Source organism: Tenrec ecaudatus, chromosome 16 (assembly GCF_050624435.1).
Source record: "Tenrec ecaudatus isolate mTenEca1 chromosome 16, mTenEca1.hap1, whole genome shotgun sequence".
NCBI lineage: Eukaryota > Metazoa > Chordata > Mammalia > Afrosoricida > Tenrecidae > Tenrec > Tenrec ecaudatus.
In genome coordinates, this window is record NC_134545.1 from 104,941,012 (window position 1) to 104,960,763 (window position 19,752).

At 57.7% G+C, this 19,752-nt stretch overlaps 1 protein-coding gene across 1 annotated transcript in view; it reads left to right on the plus strand.

Moving 5' to 3' along the window:
• The first annotated feature begins 4,016 nt into the window (after positions 1–4,016).
• TACC2 (transforming acidic coiled-coil containing protein 2) overlaps positions 4,017–19,752 on the plus strand; it is a 35,845-nt gene continuing 20,109 nt past the window's right edge. Inside the window, exons 1-7 of the mRNA XM_075534949.1 lie at positions 4,017–4,146; positions 5,836–7,150; positions 11,346–11,406; positions 12,432–12,633; positions 16,658–16,719; positions 17,910–18,040; positions 19,104–19,275. Of these exons, the coding sequence (XP_075391064.1) occupies positions 6,756–7,150; positions 11,346–11,406; positions 12,432–12,633; positions 16,658–16,719; positions 17,910–18,040; positions 19,104–19,275 (1,023 nt within the window). The 5' untranslated portion in view covers positions 4,017–4,146; positions 5,836–6,755. The remainder of the gene's footprint in view (positions 4,147–5,835; positions 7,151–11,345; positions 11,407–12,431; positions 12,634–16,657; positions 16,720–17,909; positions 18,041–19,103; positions 19,276–19,752) is intronic.

Below are 19,752 nucleotides of genomic sequence, written 5' to 3' on the forward strand. Positions count from 1 at the left end.
TACCGAGACTCACGCAGGCCCAGGGACAGACACAGGCTGCTCCGTGACTTTCCAGGTCTCTCCTGGACCTCCTAGCGACCCTGTAGGGCAGGTAGAGCCACTTTGTGGGATTCTGAGACGGACTTTTGGGGAGTAGAAGCCCTCATCTTTCTCCCAACGAGCGGCTGGTGGTTCCGAACCGCTGGCCTTGCAGGTAGCAGCCCGGTGCATAGCCACTACGCCACTAGGGCTGGACGCCAGGGCAGTGAGTTTGGTTTCTGAGTTTGGTTTCTGAGTTTGGATCAGCCCTCGGGCCAGACTCCCCATGTGGGGTCAGAGGCCATGTGGCGTCCAGCAGGCTGGCCCGTGAGCCCTCTGAGCAGACAGACCCCCGGCCCGTTTCTAACCCAGCCTCCCGCTCTCTCCCCTGCAGGAGTTCTGACTCGGAAGAAGCATTTGAGACCCCGGAGTCAACCACCCCTGTCAAAGCTCCCCCGGCCCCACCCCCGCCTCCCCCGGAAGTGGTCCCTGAGCCCGAGGTCAGCGTCCAGCCACCCCTGGAAGAGCCAGGTAAGCAGGTGGGGAGCTCCCGGGTGTGGGGGTGCACAGGGGGTCCTCCCGGCATCTGGAGGAGGCAGCCAGGCTTGTTCTAGTCACGCTCTTGGCATGTCTGCCTGTGCTGGGGCCCTTCTCCCAGCTGCAAAGCCAAACACAGTTCCTCTTCCATTGAGCAGATGCAGACACACACACCCCTCTTTCTGGGGACAGTTTCTAAGCCACAACCCCCCACCTCCTCCTTGAAGGGCCTGGAGGTGTTTGTGCCACTGAGTCATGGTCCCTGTGGACCGTGGACGGGTCAGAGTCTGTGAGCGGGGACTGTGCCTGAGGACAGCGCGGACCTGGGCTGAACAGAGATCTAGGGGTTGGCCCTCATGTTCCCCACCCCCACACCTCCATCCCCGACCTGGTCTGCCCAGCATTGGCATGGACGGCAGCAGATAGGGCCGGAGACTGCTTGCATCATCGATGGTTCGAGGCCAGGAAAGGACCATGGGTGGGAGCAGCCAGAGAGCCAGGGCTCTTGCTCAGCCAGCTCCTTTACAAACTACCCAGTGTCATTGCTGACCCAGGAGAGTCAGCCAGACCCTTGGCTTTGAACACAGACAGGGTTTCCCCCCGGAAAGCTGTGTGACGGTGGGGTAGTGGACGGAGGGCAGCCAGATGCCGGGCCTTCACTCTGGGTTGGCCCTCGTATCTGGGTAGGGGTGTGGGGGCCCCTTAGCCGAGCCTGACTCTTCTACCCATAGAATGAAGGGGCTGGTCTTTGGCTCTCTGCAACCCTCCCAGGACCCCGCATGTGGCAGGCTTGACTGCCCTTGCTTTGACCCTGTTAGCAGACCTTTGGGTAGGCCAGAACCCCCACACCCAGGAGCCGAGGGCCCCTGCACAGCCCAGCTGGGGGTAGAGGCAGCACAGGGTCCCGGGGCACGTGCAGGATTTGGGGGACCCGGCATAGTGGTTGTGCATTGGGAAGCTACCCACAAGGTCATCTGTTGGGAACCACTATCCAATCAAGAAAGATGGGGCTTTCTACACCCGTCTAGAGTGCTTGTCTCTGAAATTCACAGGGGGCAGTTCCGCCCTGTCCTATAGGGTCCCTGTGAGTCAGCACCGACTCAGTGGGAGGGAGGGGTTTTTGTTTTCAGGCTGTGGGAGAGGTGCTTGCAGATCACATCTGACTTTAGCCCTGCAAGAGTGTCCACTTTACAGGTGAGCCACTGAGGCTCAGAGAGAACGGGCCATCATTGCCGGTGGAGGGTAGACAGCAGGCCGGGCGCTCTGCGAGCATCCCACCCACCACGGTCTATGGGTGTACTCCCCTGTGGTCTGCGCACGTGTAGAAGGAGCCCGGGAGGAACAGAGGGCTGGGCCTTGGCCTGCTAGCCGTACGGTCAGTGAGGAGAGGCAGGCGAGGCAGTCTGCTGCTGTGGGGCAGCTCTCCCCGCCCCTCTGGGCTGCTCGAGTCCTGGCCAACTGGGCAGCAGTGGGTTTGGTTCGGGTTAGGGCTAAGCAGCTACAACAGACAGGAGGCCAACCTCCTCCCTCAACCCAGAACCACCCGCCCCCAAAGGTCATCGGGTCTGGCTTAGGAAGCCCTGCGGAAAGATGGGGCTCCTGGCCCGTGATGTTTTATTGAAGGCATGTCAGTTCTAAACAGGAAAGCCGCATTAAGCAGGCAGGGGACACGAGGAGCAGATGGTTATGCTGGAGAGCTGGGACATGTGAGAACCACTGACATTTGAGGGGCGTCCCAAGGCTTCCGCCCAGAGGGGCTGGGGGCCGGCAGTTAGGTGGGGGCCGTCCCTGCTTCTCACAGGAACGAGTGAGTGGGCTGCAGACTCTCTCTTCCTCCAGCCAGGCAGGGCCTTGTGGCAACCCCTGGTCCTCCGTGGGGGCCATGGCCCCCATGCCCTGGTTTCCCTGTGTCCTGGGGTAGCCAGAGGACAGGAAGTGGAGGTCTTTACTACCGGGAGCATGGAGTGCCTGGGCGTATGCAGAGTGTGGGAGGTGGACACGGCCTGGAGGAGGGAAGCCTTTTCAGAGAGCGCTTTGTCTTGTAAGATATCTGCTGGGTAAGTGGGGCTGGGTAAGGGGCTGGGGCCAGAGGAGAGGCCAAGGTCTGAAACCGAGCTTGGCTCATGGGACCAGGTCTGGTGCACGCTCTCTAAACCCAGAGGCGTGGAGACCACAGGCAACGCATTGACAGGCTGAGGGGTGGGGGCGTGGGGGTGGGGTGGGGGGGAAAGGAAGGAAAGAGAAATGGGACACACGCCTCAGCGCAAGCCATGGGGACTCCTGGGGCAGTCTCCCTGGGCAGCAGTCCTGCAGCTGGGCTTGCGCAGAATGTGCCCAGAGATGGACTCACTTGGGAAGCAGAACACTCTGATGCATAGCGACCCCGGAGGGCAGGGTAGAACTTCCCTGGGGTGGGGAACCCCCAAAGCCCTCACCTTTACAGAAGCAGACGGCCTCATCTTCCTCTCCTGGAGCAGCTGGGGGTGCAGACCACACGGTTAGCAGCCGAGCCCTTAACCACCAAGCCTCCGGAGCCCCCAGCTTCACACTACCCACCCTGCCGTTGAGTCAATCCCACCTCATAGTAACCCTCTAGAGCAGCGGTTCTCAACCTGTGGGGTGCGACCCCTTTGGGGGTCGAATGACCCTTTCACCGGGGCCGCCCGATTCCTAACAGTAACAAAATGACAGTGATGAAGTAGCAACAATTTTAGAATTTAGAATAATTTTATGGTTGGGGGGTTCCCCACAACTCGAGGAGCTGTATAAAAGGGTCACGGCACGAGGAAGGTTGAGAACACTGCTCTGTAGGCTTTCCCGGGCTGTGCATCTTTCAGGAGCAGACAGCCTCGTCTTTCTCCCACAGAGCAGTCCGTGGGTTTGAACCGCTGACTTGGCAGTCAGTGGTGTGACCGCTCTGAGAAATTCTGCAGTAAGAAAGCAGCTTGGGTTTCATGGCCTGCTTCCCAGACCCGTTTCCTTTGTTGGAACGGGGCATAAGAGTGCCAGCTGAGCAAATGAGAAGACGGGGGCTGATTCTGGTACTGATTCTGGTGCTGGTGCTGGGGAGCCGGCGGGCACCGTGCATGCCACTGAGCTGTGTGTGCAAAACAAGTCGGCGGGCCGTGCCTGGTCACTTTCTAAATGCGTTTGGCTGCCATTGAAACAAAAAAACCAGGCACCCACAAAGATGGGAATTTCAGATCAACGATGGATAATTGCCACATGAAAACGCCCCTCCCTGCCCGTCCCTCCAGCCTTCCCACCCTCCTGCTTCTTCAGCCACCAGCAGACTGACAGCCAATCCCCATTCCCAACATGCTCCCTCCCCAGATGTTGGTCAAAGGATGCTCCCTGACCTCACGACCCCACTGCTCCCTGGGGACCTCCCACCCCTCCCAGCTCTGGGCTGGCTGCTGTAGGCTTTGTGCACCAGGTGGCTGCTGGCCTGCGTTTCTGGACTCCCGGCTGCTCTGGGCAGGCGAGGATGCCTGAGGCATCATCTGTCAGAAACTAAAAACAAAGGAGGGGGCTGCAAACGGTCCTGTGGGCCTGGAAGCTGGAAGGACTCCAAGACATGGGAATCGGGAGGTAAGTGTTACATGTTTGAGCTGCTAACTGCAAGATCAGCGGTTCTAAACCACCAGGTGCGTCACTGGAGAAAGACAGTGCTTTCTACTCACGTGAAAGAGTTATAGTCTCAGAGACCCACAGGGGCAGTTCTACTCTGTCCCATAGGGTGGTTGTGTGTCGGCATCCACTCGATGGCAGCAAGTTTGGTTTTTTGATTTGGCCCCTGTGTATGGGCGCCACCCCCCCCAGATTCCATTCCAACATGGTCAACTGGAAACTTAGGGAGGGAGGGAGGACAGTTGGACTTGGATTTCAGATCAGTGAATAGTATATATATATCCCATCAGGAGCCCTGAAGTCGCAGTGTTTGAGGGCTCCACTGCTGGTCAGAAGGTTGGCAGTTCCAACCTACCCTCCGCTCTGGGGCAGAATGAGGAGGCTGTCTGCTTCCGGAGAGATTTGCAGCCACAGAGAGAGTTGGGCAGCTGTAGCACCGCAGTCCTCCTGGCCCTGCCCCCTGATCCACCACCCCAGCACCCTTCATGGTCTGATAGCCCTGTGTTTTACTCCCTGCTGGGAGGCTGCCTTCCTGGGAGAAGATGAGCTTCCGCGACGGGAGAGGGTCTGTGGGTTTGTTCGGTGCAGAATCCCCAGCACCTCGGACAGTGCCTGGTCCTGAAAACCACACCTAACCCAAACTCCCTGCCCTCAGGTCCCTTGTAACTCAGGACCACCCTACTGGGCACAGTTGAATTGCCCCTGCAGGGTTCTGAGACTGTACCTTTTAAAAAAAATTAATCATTTTATTGTGGGGGGGCTCTTACAAATCTTGTAACAATCTATCATTCAATGGTACATATGATGCCTTCAACATTTCCAAAACACTTTCTGCTTGAGCCCTTGGTATGAGTTCTTTTTTATTTTATATTATTATTTTAATCATTTTACTGGGGGCTCATACAACTCTTATCACCATCCATCCATCCATTGTGTCAAGCACATTTGTACAATTGTTGCCATCGTCATTCTCAAAACATTTGCTTTCTGCTTGAGCCCTTGGTATCAGCTCCTCATTGTTTCCCCTCCCTCCCAACTACCCCTCCCTCACGAACCCTTGATAATTTATAAATTATTATTATTTTGTCATATCTTACACTGTCTGTTGTCTCCCTTCACCCACATTTCTGTTATTCATCCCCTTGAGATGGGTTCACCTCTCCTCTCCCTTCCCCCTCCTCCTCCACCCCTCCCCACATGATGGCGCTATTCCCGTGACTGTTCCTGAGGGCGAATCTGTCCTGGATTCCCTGTGTTGAGAGCTCCTATCTGTGAAGAGACTGTAACTTTTTATGGGAGCTAACAACAAAATGAAGCCCCTCATCTTTCTCCCTCTGAGAGGCTGTCGTTTCGAACTGCTGACCAATCGAGTCAGCAGCCCAGTGCCTAACCACTATGCCGCCAGGTCTCCTTTGGGTCTGGCAAGCTTACCTGGCATACATGGGTGGACTGACTGCATACTCTGAGCTTATCCTGACGGCTTTTCTCACTCCAATTTGCAGACGAAGGCGAGAGAGGGCCAGGGTGTCATGAGTGGGACCAGGCCTAGTACCAGAGCCAAGCATCCAGTGGTGGGCTGGATGTCCTGGGCAGAGGGGAGGAAGCACTCCTGAGGTCTTTGGGTTGACGGCCTTGTCTTGCATCCCTCAGGATGTGGCCCTGAAGCAGCCCCCGTCCCTGAGGGCCCCCAAGGTGACCCTGTGGAAGGACACCCTTTCCGACCCCCGTCACACTCCTTCTCCACCGTCTTTGATGAAGACAAGCCCATCGCCAGCAGCGGCACGTACAACCTAGACTTTGACAGTCTCGAGCTGGTGGACAATTTCCAGGCCCCGGAGCCCCGCTGCGCAGACGCAAAGGACCAGGAATGCCAAGCAAGCGCGCGGAGGAAGTCCACAGACTCTGTCCCCACCTGCAAGTCCACCTTGTCCCGCTCGCTCAGCCTGCACGCGGGTGAGTTTGAGGGTGCTTCCAGCCCAGGCAGTCCCGAGGCGGCGGGCCTCGCCCCAGAGACGCAGGGCGCGGGCTCCAGCAGTGCCTCCAGCACCCTTAAACGAACTAAAAAGCCAAGGCCACCTTCCTTAAAAAAGAAGCAGACCACCAAGAAGCCCACGGAGGCCCCCCCGGTGAAGGAGACGCAGCAGGAGCCAGCTGGGGAGAGCCCCACTCCACCGCCGGAGGAGAATCCGCCTGCCAAGACCAACGCAGAGCCGGCCAAGGTGGAAGATTCTGGACCAGCCTTATCGGAAGAGACGCCCCTAGAACCTGCCGCAGTGCCTCCAGCTGCCTGCCCCTTGGATTCAGAAAGTGCTGTGGGGGTTGTACCCCACTTGCCGGGAGGCGGAAGAGTACAGAACTCGCCTCCCGTGGGAAGGAGACAGCTGCCTCCTCCCACAGCCCCGGAGGTGGTGGAGGTGGCCCCATCAGACATCGGGGGGCAGGAGGACCCCCCAGCCACAGGGACCCCAGTGAGACTGGAGTTTGACTACTCAGAGGACAAGGGGGGCTGGGACAGTCAGCAGGGAACCCCTCCTCCTACCAAAAAGACAGGCAAAAAGCCGGTCGCCAAAATGCCCCTGAGGAGGCCGGTACTGAAAGAGGCGCCCGAGAAACTCAACAACACCCCTGCCTCACCTCCCAGGGCCCCCGCCGAGTCCAATGACATCCCCGCGGCGAGAGGTACCTACACCTTTGATATTGACAAGTGGGATGACCCCAACTTTAACCCCTTTTCTTCCACCTCAAAAATGCAGGAGTCTCCCAAACTGCCCCAACAGCCCTACAGCTTTGACCCCGACACCTGTGATGAGTCCATTGACCCCTTTAAGACGTCCTCTAAGACCCCTAGCTCACCTTCTAAGTCCCCAGCCTCCTTTGAGACCCCGGCCAGTGCCATGGACGCCAATGGAGTGGACGGGGATGGGCTGAACAAGCCCGCCAGGAAGAAGAAGACGCCCCTCAAGACGTAAGTTCAGGGGTGGAGTTGGTGAGGATCCCAGGCGGGTAGGCACTGGCTGTGAGTCTTGGTCACGTGCCCGGGTACGCTTTGGCTGCCCTCACCTCTGTCCCTGTTGGCTGTCACGCGCCACCCCCCTCCCGATGTTGGTAGGCAGACAGTGTAGCTGCCCCATTGTTGTCTCTGTCACAGGGGTGGCATCTTCTACAACAGGACCCTTTGGGGTCTGGTCCCCCTTGTCTAGTGCATGATCCCAAGCTTTACTTTTGGCCAAAGACCTGATTTTCAGCTCCAGGGGAGTCCAGGGGCTCCTGTAGACAGGACCCGGCCACCCTCCCTATGAACGAACGCCTTACCCTTTTCCCCGTTTGACCAAGAGCTGATTGTGGCCTAGGACCCTTGGGCCCTTTAAAACCCTGCTAAACACAATGGGATTGGCTTCTGCCAGTGAATGAGTTGTTAGCTCATGAGACAAAGATGGCAGGCCCCAGGAGGCCCATGAGAGACGTGCCTTGTCCAGCCCAGCCTCTCCTTACACACACATACACCTCCAGCCCTTAAGGAGCACCCCTCTTTGTCTCCACCCTGATTCTAGTCACCTTCTGCAGACTAGAGTCCAAAGGCTTAGAGGAAATCACTGATATCCACACAGAGGGAGCAGGGCTGGTATTGTGAACGCATCTGATGCCCACACACACCAACTGGCCAGGTGGATTGTCCTTAAGCCACCCATGGATCCATGCTTCCGGAACCATCCCAAGGGCCCACTCAACCCCATAGGGCTGCAGGTCCGCTTGCAGGACTCTGGTGCATGCCTAGAGACCCCCTCCCTGTTCTCTGCAGAATGTCATCATGGAGCTCAGCGGTGCCCTAGGGGCAGGCTGGCAGAACAGGCCCCAGCTGCCAGCTCTGGGTCTGCCCTGCAGGAGGAGGAGGGGCTGCTTAGCTTCCAGTCTGGGTCTCCCCCAGCAGTTCACCTTCGAGGAGGTCAGGATTTCCTCAGAAGGACGGCGGGCTATGGGCGCCTCCGTCAGAGAGACAGGCCTAGCAGTACCAATGTGACTTGCTTTTAGACCAACTCCCCAGAGAGGCCCTGCTTAAAGGGGCCGTAGCGCCCTTGTTGGGAGCTTTCCCTGAAGCCTCAAAGGGGAGACTTCAGAGGTGGAGATGCACAAAGCCATCGATTCTCCCTTTAAAAGCTTCTGGTAGCACGGTGACTAAGCATTCGTCTGCGGGCTACAAGGCGGGCAGCTTGGGCATGGCGAGCTGCCATTGTCCGGCCCCTCCAAACCGCCCTCACTCACAGCGACCTTGTGCCCAACAAGCAAACATGGCCGGCTCCTGCACCGGCCTCACAGGTGTTATGTTAGAGCCGCTGTGTCCGTCCATCTCCTGCGGGGCCTTCCTCTTTCCTGCTGCCCCTCCGCTCTATCAAGCATGAGGTCTTTTGCCAGGGGACCGGTCTCTCCTGACAACAGGTCCAAAGGACGGGCGGCCAAGCAAACCCACTGGGTCATTTCTCCTCTGTCCCATGGGGTCTCTGTGAGTAGAAATCGACTTGAGGGCACCAAGCCACAATGATACATCTTTTTAGGCGAGGGCCTCCCTTGTTCTGTCCACAGACAGTGGGTTGTGCTTCCTGCCCAGCTCCGTTCAGTTTTCTGTTGAGCTACCAGAGGCCGTCAGGGAGATGGACCCTCGCCTTGGCCCCATTCAAAGTGCAGGCGGGGGTCTTGCTGGCTGGGTGAGACAGAGCCTTGGGGGCCAGTGCTTTCTGGGGGGCCACTGGCTCACCGCTCCCCTGGACTCCTCAGGGACGCCTATTGGGTCCCGACCGGTGAGCAGCCACCTGTCTGCAGATTTAACCGTTTTTGTCAGTTCCTTTTGTCTGTCTCTCTTTTTCTTTGTCCTCTTGTCGTAGGATGGTTGAAGATGTCATGTCTGTGTGTTCTCTGTTGTAAGTACATTTTACAGAATCTGGCTTGTATGTCACATGTGCCCGCCTTCACCACCCCCCACCTTGTACGTCCCCTCCCAAGTGTGGCCCTGCATCGCCTTGGTTGCTCCTTCCGGGTTTCTGGGCTGGGGCTGTTGGGGCGTGGACTGGCTTCATGGCAGCTGAGTTGGCTGCCCCACCCTGCAGGGAGGAGGGAGGACCAGTGAAACCACATGGTCCCCCAACACCTGTGTGCTGTTGAGGGATGGGGCGCTCTTTGACCCTTATATATTGGCCATCTTCACCTGAAACCCACCCAAATCTGTGTGTGTGTGCACGTATGTACCTGTGCGCAGTGTATGTGTGTGTGTGCACGTATGTACCTGTGCGCAGAGGACCAGCTGGCGACAGCCTTCAGGAGGACAGTGGCCGCACAGTAAGAGAATGGTTTGGTCCCTCTGGTGTCCAAGCTCTACAAGCTGCCCGGAATGCAGACCCCCTCCGAGGGGTGCAGTGGGTGCAGCCACTGACTCCTGGGGCCAGCGTCAGGCTGCTCTGAGCCTGTGTCCTGGTCCCAAGGGCCCGGCTACCTGTCAGCATGCCTCATCTGCCATCTGTGTGTCGCTCTGTGGGTGTTTGTGGCTCTGTGTCGCCCCCCCACCCCCTGGCCTAGAGGGGTCTGACCAGGAGCATCCGAGGCCCCAAACTGGCACCATCTCTGCTGCCTGGTCCCCGCCAGGGATGCTGGCCTGCTTCTAGGGAGTGTCCAGCAAGCCCAGGGTAGGGTTATGTCTCTGGCTTGCTTCTGCCCCAGGGAATTTTTTGATAATTGCGTTCTGGAGAGTTGAGTGGTGTTGGTGTACGGTTACGTGTTATGCGTGCACTCTAATACACTATTTGAGCTGTGATGTCACCGCTTCTAAGGCAAGTGCCTCCCTGCCGTCCGTAGCGGGGTCTGGTGTGGTTGGTGTGACCCCGAGCCGTTGTTGGAGCATCTTATTGGCGAGAACACAAGGAAGGACCCAAGGCCCACCTTGCTCTGCCCTCTAGTTAGTGTGTAAAGCTGAGGGGGACTCACATACCCCCAGAAGGACACCCCTGTGTCCTCAAGCCTTTGTTTGCTGGGGCTGGGACAGAGTCTAGGGGCACTGTGGACAAGCCTCCATTCTCACCGTGAACACGATTCCCAGGTGGACTTAACCTAAAACTATGGGAGGGGGGCTCATAAAGGTCATGGAGAAGCAGAATTAAAAGGTGACGGATGTGCTCCTACCAACTCCCTCCCCCATATGGCAGGCCCCCCTCCTCCTCTAGGATAGGTGACATCCCTTCCTGCTGGGTTCTCCCGCTCTGTCCTCTGACACCCCTTCCTCTCCCCCGATTCAGAATCCTTGTCCTCTTGGCCTGTCCAGCCCCAGGTGAAAGGACAAGAAAAGGCTTGAACCAAAAGACACTATGCCTCACCTTGTTGCCCACCTGCATTGGCTCAGAGTCTCCCACCTAGAAGTTCAGAGGCACGGGGTCTTCCTACCAGTGAGAAATCCCGAAGAAACCAAACCTACTGCCATGGACCCAATCCTGAGTCATGGCAACCCCACTGAGCAGGGCAGAAGTCTAACTCTTTACGGGAGTAGGAGGCCTCATCTTTTTCTCAGGGTGCGGCTGGTGGTTTCAAACTGCTGACCTTGCAGCTAGCAGCCCAGCGAGGCACCCACTGCGCCACCAGGGCGCCTTACCAGTCAAAAGGCTTCTGCAGGTTCCCCGGGAATGTCCAACTCTCCATTTCTGTTAGCGCTGCCTGGGTGCGGGCCATTCACTACAGGGTCTGTTTGCCCATCTGTCAATGGGATGTTGTAAGTTGGTTTCGTGAACCCAGGTCCCCGTGCCCCGAGCTCGAGCCCTCCACCCCCACCCCGTTTAACTTGAGTTGGTGCAGATTCCCCTGACAAGTCCAGATAAATGAATCCACCCACCCGAACTTGGCTTTTCAAAGCAAGCACATCTGCTTAAATTTAGCTTCATTTCTGGGCCACGGTTCCAAACAGCATCCCTTGAAAGGGTTCCAGCTGGGCTCCGCTAACCTTGGGGGGCAAAAGTCAGGGCTGCTGGCAAGTCTTCCCTATGGGCCTGGATGTCACCCATGCTGTCAGCGCTGGGGGTGGGGGATGACCTGGAGGCGGGGTGGGTGGGTGGGGGCTGCCTCTGGATGGCACTGACCCCTTTCTGCTCTGGTCCTCACGTTGACCTTGCCACTTTTCTTCTTCCCAGCGACACGTTTAGGGTGAAAAAGTCTCCAAAACGGTCTCCTCTCTCAGAACCACCTTCGCAGGTATCCCTTCTCACCGAGCTGCAGGATTTGCCGGCATCCCCCACTGGGGGGGGGGAGGGGAGGAGAGGTCGGGTGTCACCGCTTCTGTGACCTGGGTCCCTGCTAGCAAGCCCAGCTTTCCTCTCTGAGTCTCAGGTCCATTCCCAGACCCTCTCCCAGCCCCCTGGCGAGTTGTCTCACAGGATGGCACCTGGCCCAGGGCTTGGGGGCATCAGGCCAGGCAGGGTGGTGCTGGCTAGACGCACAGGGTCCACCTCGGCTGATTAATCTGCCTCTCACGGACGTGACCGTCACTCTGAAAAAGTGCCCTGAGAAATGAAAGGAAGGCAGAGGGGGTGAGCAGGGGGGGGGGCTGAGCATCGCAGCTCAAGCTCATTGGGAGCCCCTTTTCTGGATAGGGGTCCCCGTCCCGTTCTTACCACGGAACGAATGCCATGTATCTTCCCTGTTTGTTCGTCATGGTTGTGCCCCTGCCGAACAGACCCCTGCCCCGTGTCAAGGAAGCCCAGCCAGGGTGGCAGGGGTAGGGGCCTGCAGAGAGAGGAGCCTTGTTCTGGGAGGAGGGGCCTTGGGCTCCACTGAATTCCACCTTCTCAATGCTGGCCTCTCACCCTGCTCCTGCCTTCCTCAACTCCACCCCGCCTGCCTGCAGGGGGAAATGGAGAGAAGACCCCCACTCCCGCCTCGCCTCGCCTCGCCTCACCTCTTAGAGCAGGCGGAGGACCTGGGGGAGGTTCCTGATGGGGGCACACTTAGCCAGGGCCCTGGCATACGCAGAGCACAGCTGTGGTGGTGGTGAAAATGGGGAGGGGGATGGGTGGAGTGTGTCCTCACTGGTACAGTGAGCTGGTAGGAATGCCTCAGAGAATCAGGACACAGCTCAGCTTTACAGAAGGCAGGGCCGGTTTCCTTGAGGGATCTGCGGTGAAAACCAACCAGTGTTGGCCGGGGGCTCTCTCTCGAGGCCCTGGGGTAGTCAGGGTTCCAACCAGGAGATGGAGGAGAGACCTCGCTCTTTCTTGCAGGACCCCACTCCGGCGGTGACCCCCGAGAGCCCCCCGGTGAGCTCAGCTGTGGTCCATGCGACCGACGAAGAGAAGCTGGCCGTGACAAGCCAGAAGTGGGCGTGCATGACCGTGGACCTGGAGGCCGACAAGCAGGACTACCCCCAGCCCTCGGACCTGTCCACCTTTGTCAACGAGACCAAGCTCAGCTCCCCCACGGAGGGTAAGCAACTCGGTGGCCAGCCTGCCCTGATGGCACTGTCCCTGGGGAGAGAGGGCCAGGAGAGAGACTCCCCCAACTAGGGAACCGTGCCTCCTCCTGCTGCCTTTAAAAAAAAATCATTTTATTGGGGGCTCATACAGCTCTTATCACAATCCATCCGTCCATCCATTGTGCCAAGCACATTTGTACGAATGTTGCCATCGTCATTCTCAAAAATTTGCTTTCTACTTGAGCCCTTGGTATCAGTTCATCATTTTCCATTTCCCTCCCACCCCCCCTCCCTCACGAACCCTTGATAATTTATAAAAATTTTTCATGTCATACACTGACTGATGTCTCCCTTCACCCACTTTTCTGTTGCCTGTCCCCCTGGGAGGGGGTTATATGTCGATCATCGTGATTTGTTACCCCTTTCTCCCCACCTTCCCTCCACCCTCCCGGTATTGCCACTCTCTGTTTCAAGTTCCTGTCTGTACCAGTGTACATCCCCTGGTCTAGCTGGATTTGTAAGGTAGAATTGGGATCACGATAGAGCGGGGTTGGGGGGAGGAAGCATTTAGGAACCAGGGGACGTTGTGTGTGTCATTGGTGCTGCACTGCACCCTTCTGTTTGGGGGTGTCCAGTTGACCACAGATGGGCTTTGGGTCCCTATTCAAGGCTGCCTTTTTGAACAGCCTGGGGTCGACCCCAAGGCAGGGCTCAGCCCAGCACGCATTCCCTCGAGCTCTGCTTGGTTTGTTCTGAATTCCTTCGCCCCTTTGCGCTCCAAGGGCAAGTCCTCCGGATTGGACTTTCAGGGTTGGTGGGGCCACTTAGGAACCTGTCAGTGGGCCCATGGTTGACGGGCCTCAGAGAACAATTAGACATGGGGGCCTGCCCGACCAAGCCAAACATGATTTACCCCAAGTTTATCACTGGGGGTCACCAGGGGGTGAGGGGGCCTTTATTGCTTATGGAACACCGAGTGTCTGTTTATGGTGATGGAAAAGCCATGTTGCTTAGGGTTGAGGGGGGAGGTTGTTGTTCACTCAACCAAGCTAAGTGCTGTGAGGAGCTAGGCCCTTGTAAACAGGTTTCCCAGCAGAACTTGTTTGAGAGACAAGTTGATCACAACCACCCGAGAGGACTAGCTGTACAACCGAGCGCCTCACAGGACTTGGTTGCTTGGTTCGGAGGTTTAGGGCCGTGGTTTTGTGGGACATCTAGTTTCCTGGGCTCGGTGTCTCTGTTACACTGCCTGGTTACAGTCCCCGGATCTGAAAAGCTCGCTGTTCACTGGGAGGCACAGAGGAGGAGGGAGGGGGGAAGGGGAGGGGACATGACAGTGGTCCCCTGGATGGTGAGGCCAGAGGAGCTGGGTGGTACCCGAGCATCTTACTGATCTGAGCAGCATGCAGATCAAAGTGTGTGTGTGGAGGGGGGCGTGGGGGGGCAGACCAGGTTCTCAGTTCTCCTTTGCTCCAGATGGAAACAATTACCCTGCAAGCATCTTTAAACCTTCAACCGAAAGCATCCCCTGGGGTCTTCTTAAAACCGACCCCTCTGTAGTTTCGATCCCATCGTCACACGTGTCCGCCTGGAGAACGGTCCGCGTTGAGGGCAGGGCCCTTTGCAGTTCCTGCGTCTGGATGGTTCCTTGCGGGCCCTCTGGCTCTTCCTGTCTCACTTACAGCCACCCCAGCCCCACCTCCCTGGGGCAGATGGAGGGACGGCGTCCTCCCTGCTGTGGAACCGTCACCCCACACAGAAGCATGCGTGGTGGCCACCGGGATGCCGCCTCGGGGACTTCTAGTCTAGGATAGAGCAGTAAGACCAGGGTCGGGGGCGCCCCGTGACTGGAAGGGGGTAGAGCTGGAGCTGACGCTGGAGGTCCCCTTGGTCAGGCACTGTCTCCTCCACGCGGGGGGGGGGGGCATCCCCCTAAAGTAACGCAGCCGTCTTTTCTTTAAAACCGTCATGTTGGCAGATGACTCACCGATCACACCACTCAGTACTTCAAGCACACCATGGAGAGTTGTATGTGCAGTTTCAGAACATCTGCACTTTCGCCCTTATCGTGATGGGCTCCCCATTTCCGCCCCCCTCCCCTGCCACATCCCCCAGGAACCGTCCATCCAGCGACTGTCTCTGCAGATTCCCCTCGTCTGGATTTCATACACAGAAAAGAGCAGCGGTAACAAAGGGACACAGAAAAACCTCCATCGAAAAAAGAAAGCAGAAAATATTGAAAACCAAGGAGAGCTTGCAAGGGATCGTAAGGGAGGTCAAATGTGAAGGGTGCGATTGTAACTGAAGGGCATTGGCAGCAATCCACTTTCCCATGCATTCTGCGTGATAGCAAGGCTGTCCACGGCCCAGCTCTGTGGTCAGAGGGGCTTCACCGGGGGCTAAATCTGCCTGTATACCCCCTTCACTTCTTTTTTTAAAACACTGAAACAACTTGAAAATGGGCCACAGGGAAGAGCAAATGTTCAGGAATTGCGTTTTAACCCAACACGCCTGCCAGAGCCGTCTTCACAGTGCTCCGTCTGAGAGCAATGCTGCTCAGATCCCTCCACCCTGAGTTAAGTCGGGGCAGATGCGGACACAGGCTTGAGTGGCAGCTAGGGGGCCTCTTGATGAACGTCGGCCCCATCTCAGAGGGACTGTGTTTGGGGGACACATGGCCGTGTGGTTGGCCTTCAGTTAACCGAGATGTCTTCTTGGCCCATTAGTGCACAAATCCATCCTTAGTCCCTCGAGCCGCCAGAAGCAGACGTGAGCCTCCCAGAGTCGAGGCGGACAGCCCGGGGACGGCATCCACACGTTTCAGGCCGTGAGTTTATTTGGCCACAAGCACAGGCGTCTAGCAGGTTTTGAGGATGTCTTCCAGAAGAGATCTCTTTTCCAAGCTCTCCTAAGGCTTCCTGTTTTAAGCGATGCCTTCCCTCTGCACTGTGCAGGAAGAGAGCGGTCTTAGCCAGCTCCACTGTCTGTGTTGGTGTTTATTTCAGCCTCCTTGGATGGCCACTGACATCCTGGGACAGCTGGCCGGTGATCAGGCTGCGTGTCACGTCTTGGCTTTTTTAAAAGAACCATCTTGCTGCCTCTGCAGATTGTGGTCTCGGCACGGGCAGAGTCCACTTGGGGCTTGTTCTGTGCCTGCACCTTGCCCGACACAGAGGGGACCTCAGAAACCAGGGACTGACTGCCTGAGATAGCTCATTGCGTGGCAGACCAGGATTGCCACCTGGGACTGTGGTGACTGAGGCGGGCTGTGGCTTTCTGTCTCCAGAGAGAACTTCTGGGGTTTTCTTGGCAGCCTGGAGTCTCCAGTGAATTTGCAGTGGGCCGTTTCTCCAGCAATAGGCCTTTTAATGATCTCTGCATCTGGAGACCCGATCGTGTCCTGTCTTGTGGGCCGTAGTCCAAAGCAGACCAAACCCACTGCCATCAAGGCGATACTGACTCAGAGGTTCCGAGACTGTCACTCTTTACAAGAGTAGAAAGTCCTGTATTTTTTCCCCCCTCGGAGCTGCTGGTAGTTTCAAACTACGGACTTTGGGGTGACAGCCCAACGCGTAAGCACTACACTACCAGGACTTCTTTTGTGGGCCAGGTTGGGCCTGGAAAATGCCCCATGTGACTCGTGAAGCTTCCAGCAGCTGGCCCTGAAGGGACAACGTCTGTCTGTCTGTCTGTCCTTGCTTCAGAGTGTAGACTGGTTCCCTCTGGATGGATTCTACCTGGTACTCGTGGGAGTCGCTAAGAACCCCCCACCTACAGTGTACACACCCTCCTCTCTGAACACTAGGTGCCGGACACCTTGACCACACACTGTGCCTGCCCCACGCCCTCTCGTTTCCCTGGCCCTCTGCCAAAGGTCAAAGTCCCTTACAGCCCGAGGCTGCCTGATCTGAAGGTCGCAGGGCCCAGGTGCCCCACCAGGCCACACCAGCCGTCCCTTCTCAGGAAGCCTGGAGCCTAATTCCTGCCTCCCCCTCGCCTCTGGCACTCACTCCCCTCCTGTCGTATTCTTTGTAGAGTCGGATTACAGAAACGCCTATGAAATCGAATATATGGAGAAACTGGGCTCCTCCTTAACGGTAAGTTCCGCTTGTCCCTTTGTGGTGCAGTAGCAGTGGCCACTCCTGGGGAGCTCGATCCAGCTCGAGCCCACGCCCGGGGGAGTGTGGACTGGGGGACTGCGGCTTGCTCGCAGTCTGCTTGTGGAGGCTCCTGGCAGAGCAGCCTCATCACGGAGAGAACAGCACCAGTCGGCTTCCGAGTCGGCCCGCTCTGTCTGCTGTGTTTGCTGACTTCTCCGGGGCCATCGTTTCTTTCTGGTCCATTCTCCCTGCAGCTTGGGTGCAAGTGGACGCAGCGTGTTCCTCTACCGTCCAGCCATCTGTGCCTGTTATATTTCCTGACGCTAGTTGTGGCCCCCCTCCGTGCAGGGAAACTGTGCCCTGCCCATTCTCTCAGGTCCCTGTTTCCATTCACCCATCTTTTCTGCCCGGTCCTGCCTCTGGGCTTGGCTTTGGAGTCGAGCCACCCTGTGGTTCTGGAGACCTCATCTTCCTGGTACCATTGCTCACCATGCATACAGGCCTGCCCGCTGTCGGGCTGAAAGGTGATACACACATGCACACATGTACACACGTACACACACACACACACACCCCACTCCCAGAGGTGGACTCGGTTCAGGTTTGAAGGGTGGGTAAGAGCCACAGGCTCAGGGGAGTCCCAGCCGCCTCTCTCAGACCAGGATGCCTGTTCTTTTGTTTGCTCCACATTTTTCTCTCTCTCAGTCCCAGGCCTTCTGGTTACTAAGATGCTATCGGTGTTGCCTTTCCATTGTGTTTTCTGTTTACTGAAGTTCATGTCTTAGGGCAGTGAGTCTCTCCCTGACCCCCGTCCCTGCTCTTTTCCATTTGCAGTGGTTTGGGTGTTGTCTTGGCTCTGGCATCCTATCTGCTGCCGTGCAGGGCTGCCCTCAGAGTCCGGAGGGACCCGGGGCACTTGAGCACACGTGGTGACCTGGTCGCGTTGCTTGTCTCGGTCGTCCTTTGTGTTGTTGGTGGATGGTGGGCTGCTGCTTCTCCGCTCCATCACGCTGTAAACCAAACCCAAAGGTGGGGCAGCAAAGTGCCCCAGAGCACACCTTGTCGCCCTTCACGTGCCTGAAGGACAGGCTCACTCGCCCCTGAGAAAACCCTCTTGCAGGCAGGGCCACGGGCGCAGGGATTGGGAGGCCGCGGTCCCCTTTAACCAGTGCTTTGGATCTCCGCAGCGTGATGACGATGACGAGGACAACGACGCCCCGAAGAAGCAGGCTCTGTACCTGGTGTTTGACACGCCGCAGGAGAGCCCCATCAAGTCTCCTGCCATCCGGATGTCAGAGTCACCGACGCCGTGTTCAGGGTATGGGCACGGCCTCTGGTCTCCTCCACACTGTTGCCTGGCTGCACTCTCTGGTCAGCTCTCTCTGAACGTCCACGCTCACCGAGTGTGAGGCCGCAGGGGCTGCCCCTGGCCTTGATCTTGTGACGTTCCCCTGGGGGACAGTGGGACACAGTTGTCAGAGTCCCACCTTCAACCCTGACCCCATGGTGTGATCGGACACAGGTAACGCCATCACCCTGTGCCGCAGCTTCCTCACCTGTTGGGGGAGGGGAGGCCAGACAACCAGGAAGCTTGGCCACACAGGGCCTTGATGCAGGTGGTACCCCTCAGCTGTGGGACGGGGACACGGGAGCAGGGGCCCGAGGCCCCGCCTGGCACGCACACAGTGCCTGCGGGGCACTGGTATTAACGTGGATGGCAGTAGTAGTACTTGTCAGAGTCCGCCTTCCGACCTGTGGGGCACCTGCTTGGGGAGCATAGGGCCTTCTCGGCCTCGTCTCCCTGTCCCCCCTCGATGTGCAGGGGTGCAATCTCAGGCTTTCATCCCCAGAGTGACTGGGGACCACGATGGTGACGCTGCAGCCCCGGTCATGTGGCCGTTAGCATCGCGCCAGGCCTCTTGCAGCCCCTCATTTCTCTTCCCAGAGGGGCGTGGCCTCCTCTTACAGAAAAGGACACGGAGGTGCAGTGCCCAATCACTGTCCAGGGTGCACAGCCAGTAACTGACTGCCAGGCTCCCCGAGCCCATGATGCCTGTGTTTCTGAAACCGTGGCTCCTGTGCCTCCTAGCCCCTGGCACCTGCACCCCTTTGCCTGTGATGTGTGTGTGCCCTGTTGCCCATGGCATCTGTGCCCACTGCTTGCAGCTTCTGTGCTTCCCACCCTCCCTCACCAGCAACCCCCCGGGGCGGCACTGGACCACCTTTCTCTCACTGTGAAATCTCATGACCCCACGGGCACCACCACTGATGCCATGGCCCTCTGGGTGTGTGGCCCTGGACCAGGATCTCCTGGGGTGTCCTGGCTTGTTTCAGTGGGATTCCTATGCCAAGACTCTTAGACAGTGCCCTTTGTTCACCAGGTCAAGCTTTGAAGAGACCGAAGCCCTTGTGAATGCCGGGGCCAAAACTCACCCTGCCATCCCACGGGGGCTGGGCTCCAGCCAGGAGCTTCCCTTGCAGGTGCCAGAGATGCCCACCCCGAAGGAGCTGGAGGCCATGGCCCTGGAGACCGCTTCAGACCCGATTGAAATTGTAAGTGGGGGCCAGGAGGCAGGGGAGGGGGTGCTGTGATCACAGTGGGTAAGGCGGCCAGCGGGTGCCCATCACTAAGGGTTCAGCCTGTAGTTCAGCGCCCTGCAGGCCTTACCCGCCCCCAACACCGCAGAAGCCAGTCAAGAACCCTGAGTCCATGATACAGGGGCGAGTTCTCCTGTCCCCAGTGTGCCCTCTTTATCCGCCCTGGCTTCCAGCTCTGAGGGGGCAGCAGGCTGGCGCTTGGCAGAGAAAGACTGGCAGGGGGCATCCCCCGTTGGGAAACAGTTGATTTTCTTGGGCCTCTTGATAAGGAATCCCTTCTGTAGACAGATAGTTAACATGCCTTATACAGAGAAGGTGCGTGCTCTATGTACGTGTGGGTCTTTATAAACCATGCAGCCTCCTCGGCCGTTCATTTCCTGTGGGCGCATAGTATGTTATGCCCATGTGTGTGCTGCTTGAATGGAAGGATGG